Here is an 11,028-nt window from a genome sequence, read left to right as displayed (position 1 = left end):
ACAAAAGGTCAAAGTTGTTGGTATTCAAAGAAAAAATTTGTCACAAGGAATACACATGTGAAGTTTGAAACCCCAAGCACCAACTGTTCAAAAGTTATGGCCAAGGTTAAAGTCTCATAAAATTTCGCAAAAGTGGGTAAAACTCGAAGGTCAAGGTCAAAAGGTCAAATATGATGGTACCCAAAGAAAGTACTTGTCACAAGGAATACACATGTGAAATATGAAAGTCATAGCTCCTACCAATCAAAAGTTATGGGCAAGGTTAAAGTTTTTGCAGACAAACAGACAGACAGACGAACAGGGCAAAAATTATATACCCCCGAATCTTATATACGGGGGCATAAAAAAGCTAGGGGTGGGGGTATATAGGGCACCAAACGTTGTTTTTTTTTTCTACATTGATAATTACACAAAACAAAAAAAATATTATTATAATATATGAGATTTCATGCTTTTGATAATTGACATTTTTATGCCCCCGTAACGAAGATTCGGAAGTGTATAGGTTTTGCCCTGCCCTTCCGTCGTTCTGTTTGTCCGCAAAAATTTTATCCTTGCCCATAACTTTTGATTGGTTGAAGTGATGGCTTTCATATTTCACAGGTAAATTTCTTGTGACAAGACCTTTCTTTGGACACCATCATATTTGACCTACCTTGGAGTTTGACCCAGCTTTGCAAAATTTTATACAACTTTAACCTTGGCCATAACTTTTGGTGCTGGGGCTTTCATAATTCACACGTTTAATTCTTGTGACAAGACCTTCCTTTGGATACCAACAACTTTGACCTTTTGACCTTGACCTAGGAGTTTGACCTACGTATGAAAAAAAGTAATCTTGGTTATAACTTTTGAATGGTTGGTGCTAGGGCTTTCATACTTCACATATATAATCCTGCAGACAAGACCTTTCTTTGGATTCCAACAACTTTGACCTTGGAGTTTGACCTACTTTTGGAAATCGTTAACCTTGGTCATAAATTTTGAACGGTTGGTACTAGGGCTTTCACACTTCACATATGTAATTCTGGTGACAAGACCTTCTTTTGGATACCAAAAACTCTGACCGTTTGACCTTGGAGTTTGACCTACTTTTGAAAACTTTGACCTTATAAGAACTTTTGAACATTTGGTGCTAGGGCTTTTATATTTATCATGTCTATTCCTTGTGACAAGACCTTCCTTTGGATACTAACAATTGTAATCCATTGACCTTGCCCTTAGAGTTTGATCTACTTTTGAAAACTTTGACCTTATACAGAACTTCTTAACATTTGGTGCTATGGCTTTCATATTTAATATGTCTATTCCTTGCGACAAGACCTTCCCTTGGATACTAACAATTGTAATCCATTGACCTTGACCTTGGAGTTTGACCTACTTTTGAAAAACTTTAACCTTGGTCATAACTTTTGAACGATTGGTTCTTCAGCTTTCATATTTCACCTGTGTATTTCTTAGGGAAAGGCCTTTCCTTGGGCATCATTAATTTTGACCATTTGACCTTGATGTTTGACATACTTTCGAAAAACTTTAATCTTTTCCATATCTATTCAATGATTGCTGCTAGGACTTTCATATTTCACTGGTATATTCCTCGAGACACGACCTTACTTTGGGTACCAACATATTTGATTTGCATTTGAGAAAGTTTAACCTTTGCTATAAGTTGCCATACAGGGACATCAGTGTTTCACAAACACATCTTGTTCTTTCTATAAATAAACAAAAATTAATGTATAAATTATAAATAAGTGTTACATTAAAGTTTTAGAATTCAGAGAATTTAAAACTAACTATTGTTATAGTTAGTTTTAAATTCTCTTAATTCTAAAACTTTAATGTAACATAAGTACATGTATTATATACTTGAAAATCAATGAACTATGTACGGCAAATGCATATGCCTGCCCCCATAAACGTCAAATTTCGAAAAGCCTCACGAAATATACACGATTGAATACTCTGTATGAAATTACTAAATTTGAATTAACAAAATACATCATTGCATGGGGAAAAATTGGAATTTGTTTCTGTGACGTCACAAACTATTGCGATTGGCTGCAACATGTATCTATATATAAAAAAAGGACAATATGCACACATTTTGTTCAATTTAACTTTAGTTTTTATAGAGTGCAGTCTTACTCAGAAACTGTTTTCAAATATTCCATTGATATTATCATTCTACACATTATATTAAAAGAGGGAGTACGAGCAGGCCTGCGCTCCATATTTTCCAAATTATCAATGAAAGTAACATTTAATGTACAGCATTTTTTTTTTGAAATGCATTGAATTCACATCATCTTTGACGTCATATGTAACATAAGTCATTACTATGGATGAAAATGTTTCATGTGTGATGATGTCTGCATAATTATATTCTCCTGGTTTAGAACATAATTTTTCAGATTTTTTGGTAATCATTATACATGTATTTACTGGGGGGGGGGGGGGGGGGGGGGTCTATGCATCAAAATTGATACTGTATAAGATTTACTTTAAACTATGAGAATTTACTTTTTTCATCAGACATTGAATTTTTTATCTTACTAATTAGGAAGACAAACTTGAGTTAACATTCCCTGTTAACAGGCAAAAAATTATCAAACCATTGAATCCTTAGAAATTGCATTACATCGACATTATTCGCACAATACATAATTGTGAGAATATTTCTATGCAATTTTTTTTGCGACAAATAATATTACGAAAAAATCATCCTGGTTTGATCAAAGTCAACAGAGCTTAAAAAGGCGGTTATATCATCCAAAGTATTTCGCATTTTTTTTTTGTCTTTGTATAAGTCGATATAATTTTGACGTTATAAACCGGCATTTCATTAGAAGATGACGCTAATTTTATTTTGCCATATTAACACAACAACACGATCGAGGAGGTTATACGTTTCCGTACTAAAAGATACTGAGTTCCTAGGACTTCTTGATCGATTATTATCTGACAAGTCGACATAAATATCTGACAAGTCGACATAAACAACTTAATTAATGACAATTTGACATTTACTAACATCTGACAAGTGGATCGTCACGGTCTGACAAGTGGATCGTCATGGGTTCAAAACCCGGCCTCGACTGACCTAAGTCGATAAAATAAATTGATAACAGTTCCTTGGCCAAGCGCTTGGTACTAAGAAATGAAAGTTGCAGGTCTTTCGGATGAGAGCTTAAAAAGAGAGACCCCGTGTCTCGGCAGGCGTTGGCAAGATATATTTAAAGATCCCTCACTGCTCAATTGCACTGAGTACCGAGTAAAGGTATAAATTTGAAGTCCTTCACCGATATATAGAGATTCCTCACTGCTCAAAGGCCTTAGTGTCGAGTAAAGTCCTTCACTGGTATGGTGACGTCTCTGTATGAGCGAAAAGTTCTCCAGCGGGACGTAAAACAATATACAATCAATCTGACAAATGGCAGAAATATGCCACTAGAATCAAGCCTCAAAACCTTGTAATTTTTTTTGTTTCTTAAAGCAAATGGCGTTTTCCATAGTCAATACTGAGAGTATCATGTCAGGAAATGTCCTTTTCTCACAATATTAAATTCATAGGTCAAACATTCTATACGTTCCATAGCTGGGAATGGATCCAATTATCAACTTCAGTGGAACGGTTAAATGAAAAGCTGGTCCTGCAGGGTCTATCACCAACTGAAAAAAAAGACATACGTGAAACATACTATACACGTAGTACAACTGTACTACTATTACTTTAAAATTTTCAGCTTTCAAAATTAAAGGACTTTTTCTATGAAATTTCTATCAAAGCAAACTTCAGTCGTAATTATTTGTTTGTCCATATTTACATTATTATCACAACAGTAAAATTAATATACCTTCAAGTAGTGATCAATGGTTATAAGCTTGCACCCCTCGAGACATGGCGGGGGTACGGAAGGTACATCAAATTCCTCGTCATCCCAGGTCTGGATTTCTCCGGGCATTACATCTTCATATTGGGATTTCTTAATTTCACTAACACACACTTTCTTTTCCCCTTTGGCATGATAAATAGTCTCCTTAGAAATAATTCAAAAATACAGTTTTTTAAATGTCATTGTAAATAATAAAAACGAGCTATCTTATTTCATTTTATATCTTCTCTTGTTAGTGTTTCCAGTTTAAATTTACCAATTCAGAACTTCTTCCAGATAATGGATACATTCTCCCAAACAAAATATCTAATATTGTGATGGAACAAACCTTTAAAAAGACAACAGATACCCCACAAACTCGGCGTGAACGGTTTTGGATGGTGATATCAAATACCACAGGTTCCCCCGAGACGTAGCCAGTTTTGGAAGTTCTTAGAATCCCTGTGATAGGTCCTGATTTACAGCACCAACAACATACGTACTTGAAATTCTGAATTTCTATTGATGCCTACGAAAGATAATTTTAATACTCATGGGCTTTCATTTAAAGTGAACCAGATCCAATACAGTTTAAATTACATACAATTCGCTGAAGTTTCGACAGTTAACAATTTTCATTGTGACTAGGCGGGATCATCTAAATCTAATTTGCATTAATTGGTGTTAGACAGTTACGGGTTTGACCAAATTAATTAAAAAAAAAAAATTGACTTTAAAATTTTTTCATCTTTATGCATAGAAGCCAGCGCAGGATACGTCATAATACATGTAGTTCCTTAACCGACATTAGTAATTTTACAATATAAAAGTTTAGTAAAAATGCACACAGTAAAAAGATGTCGTGGGTCTATCAAAATATTGCCCTGGAACCCAATCAATAAAATGTATATTCACATAGAATATTTAATGAAAATATCACCCAATCAGTGTACCTCAGCTCCTGGGTACCTATTGAGGTCCACGTCGCTGACGACTTTGAATTCCTTTCGAATGATTTGATCTGTAGACCAAAAATCTAGATCTAAAATGGCCGACACCTCATACACAATGTTTCCAAATTTATCATTATAGGAAGATGGTAGCATGGGTGGCAGTGTAAAGGAAAAATGGAAGATATGTCGACCTTGAGGAAGCCACTCTCCTGTTTCAGCAACTGAAATTGATACATGTAATACTACTCAAGAATAAGATAAATTGCAAGGTAGAAAAAACAAGACAATAGCTATGATACGGAAGCGTATTAGGGCCGCAGCAGTATTTTTTATTAATTTGTTAAAACAAATTGATAATTTGTTATAACAAATTGATAATTTGTTATAACAAATTGATAATTTGTTATAACAAATTAGTAATTTGTTATAACAAATTACTAATTTGTTATAACAAATTAATAATTTGTTATAACAAATTAATAGTTTGTTATAACAAATTAATAATTTGTTAAAACAAATTACTAATTTGTTATAACAAATTGATAATTTGTTATAACAAATTAGTAATTTGTTATAACAAATTAGTAATTTGTTATAACAAATTAATAGTTTGTTATAACAAATTAATAATTTGTTAAAACAAATTAATAATTTGTTATAACAAATTGATAATTTGTTATAACAAATTAGTAATTTGTTATAACAAATTACTAATTTGTTATAACAAATTAATAAAAAATACTGCTGCGGCCCTAATACGCTTCCGTACTATGAAGTCTTAATTCATTTTGGATAGTATACTTTGTTTGAATAAAGAATAAAGACTTCTGGATTCTTTGAAAATTATTTTCTATTTCGTCATTTCTAATTATTACCTTACAAAGAAATAATACTTGTGCATCACAATATATAAATATTGCATGTAGTTGAGTGTCACACTGAAAATTTCATCCAAGAAAACCATTGTCAACCGAGGCGCAGCTGTATATATATATATATATATATATATATATATATATATATATATATATATATATATATATATATATATATATATATATATATATATATATATATATATATTCCTACCTCCCTCCTGGGTCTGAAACCCCAAAGGCGGCAATTCCAAACATTCTTTTTAGGGATGGCCTAATTTACATGAAAGAATAATATTTCCGTTTAGTGTACATTCTCAAACAGGTGTTTGGGGGATTGTACCACCGTTCACCTCTCCAACCCCCCAAAAATGTTTTACTTACATGTATGTTCATAATTTATTTTTCTGACTTATTTACGAAATATTCAAATCGAAAAAGTTCACGACTGTGCATGGAGAATGGTCCTCAGGATCTCAGGTTAGTTTGTCATCTCGCGTATTTAGTAATATACTACATGTATACGAACTCTTCGGTATTAGAGCCACACAAGATCAATATGGAGAATGGAGACCACCTAATATTTTAAATCAAAATGGAAACCACAGACTCCAAAGTCAAAGTTTTTATTTTGAAAAGATTGATTTTTATTTAAGGAAAACATTTTATTAAAATGCATAGTATTTACATTTTGTCCTCTTCCCGATTCATTTCAAAAGTTAAAGTATTTTTAAATTATGGTTTTAAGTCTCTTTTCAGTTTATGGTCTTTGGGCTTGGTTTCTTTATAAATATATCATTAGGTGACGTAAAATAAGAACAAAACAATAGGTGACTCTGGTTTCCGCCACATTATGTTTCTGTAATGATGATCTGATCTACCATATTAGGTGACCTAGCTCTGGTTTCCTTGCAGATTTCTGGTTTAGGTGACAAGTAGTCTCCATATTTTATATACCGTATTAGGTGAATTAGGTATTAAGCTCCCGACTTTAGAAATGAAATCACGGGTCTTTCGGATGAGACCGGCTTTAAAAAGGTTCTGTGTCGCTGAAAGAATTGGCACGAACCATACCTGTTCCATGTCCCTGATTATGAATGACAAGTGAAGTTCTATATTAACTGTTGTTTAGTGACGTCTTATATAAATGAAAAAATCTCGCAAATGATGTAAAACAACAATCAATCACAATAGGCGGCTTCTAGTCTCCATGTTGATATTCTCAGTTACCTCTGATCTCCGTATTCATGTTCCAAACTAGATGACCTCTGGTCTCCTAACAAAGATTGACGTCTAGGCAGCTGAAATGCAGTCCCCATATTCATATGCCACATTTCGTGACCTCTTGTCTCCGTATTGTTATTATCTGATCTCCGTATTGATATAAATCGATAGGATACTTCTGGTTTTCGTATTCATATGTCACACTAGAAGACCCCAGATCCCCTTACAAAGACTAACTTTTAAGGTAGCTGACATGCAGTTCCCGTACGTACCACAAAAGGTGACATCTGGTCTTCGTATTGATATAACACAATATTATACTTTCAGGTAAATTACTTGAAAATCATTCGTCGAGAAACATTTTTATTTAAAAACATAGTTACCCTCTGAATGATGAAACCACGCCCTCCAACGCGATAAATTACGTATAACGGATAATTTCTGCGGTAGAAAATTTTTGCGTTTGGCCTTTGAAATTTAGCATTAGTTTCTGAGATTTCAATTTTCTGCGGTTGCATTATACTACAAAATATAATCTCTAGAAAATGACTAACGGGCGTGTAAAATTTCATAGTACACTGCAACGTTTTATTTTGAAGTTTGACATGACGTGATCAGGGCGAATGAGAAGCTCTTCTGCTCGTCTGTCTTTCAGTTAGTTTTAATTAGTGCATTGTTTTCAAATAACATTTATACCTTACCCTACAACGTAAGTATAAAAAAGTGTTATATATACACATGTATACAATTATCAGCTATAAATTCACGGGTTAATTCAGACAAAACACTACCTTGACGTACGCGCAACTGACAGCGGTTCCGGATAAATGAAAAAGCATTTAAAAAAAGATCTCATATTCTAAGAATATTTAGCAATTGTAGCTTTTGTGGATGTGTCCTATCCGCTAAATACCGCAAAAATTGGACAACCGCAGAAAATACCCGGTACATGTATTCAGTATTTCTTTACCTGATACTTTTTTTTAAGTTTTATGGTACTGACATCACGAAAAACTTAAATGCACTTTGAATATCTGTGTCTTAAGGCTTTCCTCAATCAAAATACTTTCTTGGTTTTCAATGTATGCAGAAAAAGACGGTAGAATTCAAAATTAACACCTTTGCCATAAAGCGCAAGAACACTCCTAAAATAGTTTTCCTCCCCGTTGAAGTGTATAGTTTCTGTTTTCTGCTTTTGTCCCGGCCCCCCTGACTGTATTTTCCGAGTCCAGTGAACCTCTCCCCAGCCAACACATTTCATTTGTATCTCTACATAGAAAGAATTGTTAGAAAGAAAACCATTCAACATTTTTCATGATTTGCTGCTTCAGAACAGGACCTTTTCAAGTATCACTGAAGTTAAGTAACACAGAGAATGATAAATTTACTTTTTACCAATACCTATCGTATTTCAAATTACACATGTACGTGCTACATTCTGAAGATGTTTATAATATTAATTTGTAAAGTGCTTGAATTTTGTAAATATATCATAATCTCCTTGTATGGGTAGGCTTCCTTTCGCATAAAATACGTATAAAGTTATTTCATTATTAATATTTTAAGTTATGAAATTAAACACAAATTAAACATAAATAAAGGTTTTAGTTGTAAAGTGTTTTGTAAGTGGTTCAATTGGAATTTCACATACATATGTGTGTTTGTATGATCATTAAATATATATCATTTTTTAATGGAAGACAATTTTTCATTAAATCACAATAATTCACGACTTACCATAAACTATATCATTAGTAAAGAAAATCCAAACATGCGACTTAAGGTTCATAAACCCTCTGCTCACTCGAATAAAATGTTGCTTAAACTTTAATGATTTTCCAAAAGAAATGTATTTTAGAAGAAAGATACAAACAATTATAGCATAGCTTGCGGGGCAAACTTGGACAAAAAATACGTTTCAACTTGACAAATTTATAAAGGAATAATAGTCATTTATGTCATTAAAAGTTATCTCTCTTATCAGAGTATCATTGAACATTAAAATCTATGAATGGTCCATTGAGAATTATATAGTATATAATAATTACCCCTGACGTTTATTCCCATGTCCAGTTCTACGATAAGTCGCCCAGTCACATTCTGTCCCGGTTTGTATACAGCCCGTAATTCATCAAACTCTATCTTGTACACTTGCAACTTTCCCATCATATAGAATTGAATAAATTGCGTGTTCTATAAATAAAGCAAATTGAGCAAATAATAAACAATAAATATATCACAAATGCTGAAATTTTGGAGAAGTTAAGAATTATTTTAAAACTGGAGAATAAATTTTGACGTCAGTCTTGCCCCTGTACTGCTGACATAAATAATCAAAATAATACAATCGTTGCTAAATGAGACAGTTCAGCGAGATCATTCTTGTTCTTCTTGTATGTTGAAACCTGCTGTTTTAGTTATGTGAATCTTCCGATCCTTAAAAAAGTTTGAGGACACGAAGTGTACCAAAATCAAGGTAGTTGAATTGTGTATGGAGTTTTAAGTGTTTTCTATTAAAATTTCAGTTGCGAAAATAGGGTATTTATAAAAGTCAAAAACATATTTCAGTAAAAATAAATAAAATAAAATCTCTGTTAATCGTGCATTGCTATAAGCCAAAACAAATGTTATAGTGTATACAGGGTTATTTTCGCCCTCTCGCACAATTTTGCCCCGTTTTAAATTCGCCCAGTTACAGGTCTGTTTAAGAAATTATATTGTGTTCTTTGAATTCGCCCCATTTTAAAATCGTTCACCTGTGATTAGGGCGAAACGGTGACGAATATTTCCCTGTACACAGTACATATAGATGTAAATTTATTTACTTACTTCTTCCATTCAAGAAAATATGTTTAATGAATTAAAAACAAAAGAATTCTGTAAGACAGGCCAGCACAAAATACCGAATATACTACATGTAATTAATACAATTATTGATGTTTTTGAGGTCAACACGATGATTTAGCCACCTGAGGAGTAAATATTCACCGAGTCCAAAAAGGGGGGGGGGGGTTGTGTTTTAAGGGTGGCTAAATCTTTCTTGATTGTTTACATTTACTGTTGAGGTCCTAATCGAACGCAGTAAGAGAAATGGGAGTAACATAATCGTAACAAGTTGTACATTTGAACTATTTTTGGTGCGATGTAGAAAAAAATGTTATGTTCACCTGGGAGGTCTAGTGCAGGTGAACAAAACTTTTTATGACAAATTGTATCAATTTTGAAATTCTTGATCTATTTTCAGTTCAGTGTAGAAAAAAAAATAAATATATTCACCGGAAGGTCTAGTTTGGGTGAATTTAACTTGGTATGATTTCTCAGCACCCAGAAGGCTAGGAATTATTCAATCAAATAATGATACCAATTAAATGAATATTTTTAGCATATACGAATATTTCCCAACAAGTAAGCTTCTTGGTTGGAAGAAGAATCAAATCCACGTGATTGTAGCTGATCACATTTAGACAACTGTCAAATAGAAATAGTATCAAATTGACGTGAACATTAAAAAAAATCATTTGGTAAGTAATCACATGAATACTGTAATTTTTACATACCCGCGCAAAGATTCACTAAATATGAAACGATTATAGCAATAAAGCTTTAAAGTCACCAGACGGATATAAATGTTTTCTTGGGAAAACTCACCTGTTTTTGTCTGATACAAATGGAAGTCACATTTAAAATTCAGTGGCCATTACCCAGAATCCACGTTACCTTACCATTTTGATCAATACATATAACTTTTCATGTTGATGTTTTAGCACTTTATTCACATCCTGCTATTGATTAACTCCAAGTTCAGGAAAAACCTTCATTATACATCAAAATCCAAACAAACGTGTATGTCTTAAAAGGGTATGAAAATTAATGTCATAATCAGGAGAACAGATTTTTTTTTCAAAACATAAAAATACCCATATATATATATATATATATATATATATATATATATATATATATATATATATATATATATATATATATATATATATATATATATATATATATATATATATATATATATATATATATGGGTGGGTGCACGTGGATGTTAGAAATTCTTTTGTCTTAAATAATACTTGACCTTTGTTTCTCAGT

General features: G+C 32.5%; 1 protein-coding gene across 1 annotated transcript; it reads right to left on the bottom strand.

The window, feature by feature from the left end:
- Nucleotides 1-3,567: 3,567 nt before the first annotated feature.
- Nucleotides 3,568-9,093, bottom strand: LOC133182477 (arrestin domain-containing protein 17-like). Its single transcript, XM_061317323.1, has 6 exons — nt 8,976-9,093; nt 8,047-8,196; nt 4,829-5,049; nt 4,225-4,404; nt 3,858-4,040; nt 3,568-3,672 (listed from the first exon to the last, which is right to left on the bottom strand). Exons 1-6 carry the CDS (start codon nt 9,091-9,093, stop codon nt 3,568-3,570), a joined length of 957 nt encoding a protein of 318 aa, XP_061173307.1.
- Nucleotides 9,094-11,028: the final 1,935 nt, after the last annotated feature.

This window comes from Saccostrea echinata, unplaced genomic scaffold (assembly GCF_033153115.1).
Source record: "Saccostrea echinata isolate AGI-Se365-2 ecotype Australia unplaced genomic scaffold, CSIRO_AGI_Sech_v1 ptg000009l, whole genome shotgun sequence".
NCBI lineage: Eukaryota > Metazoa > Mollusca > Bivalvia > Ostreida > Ostreidae > Saccostrea > Saccostrea echinata.
The sequence above is the reverse complement of the archived record's forward strand: the minus strand, read 5'-3'. Positions and strand labels throughout refer to the sequence as shown.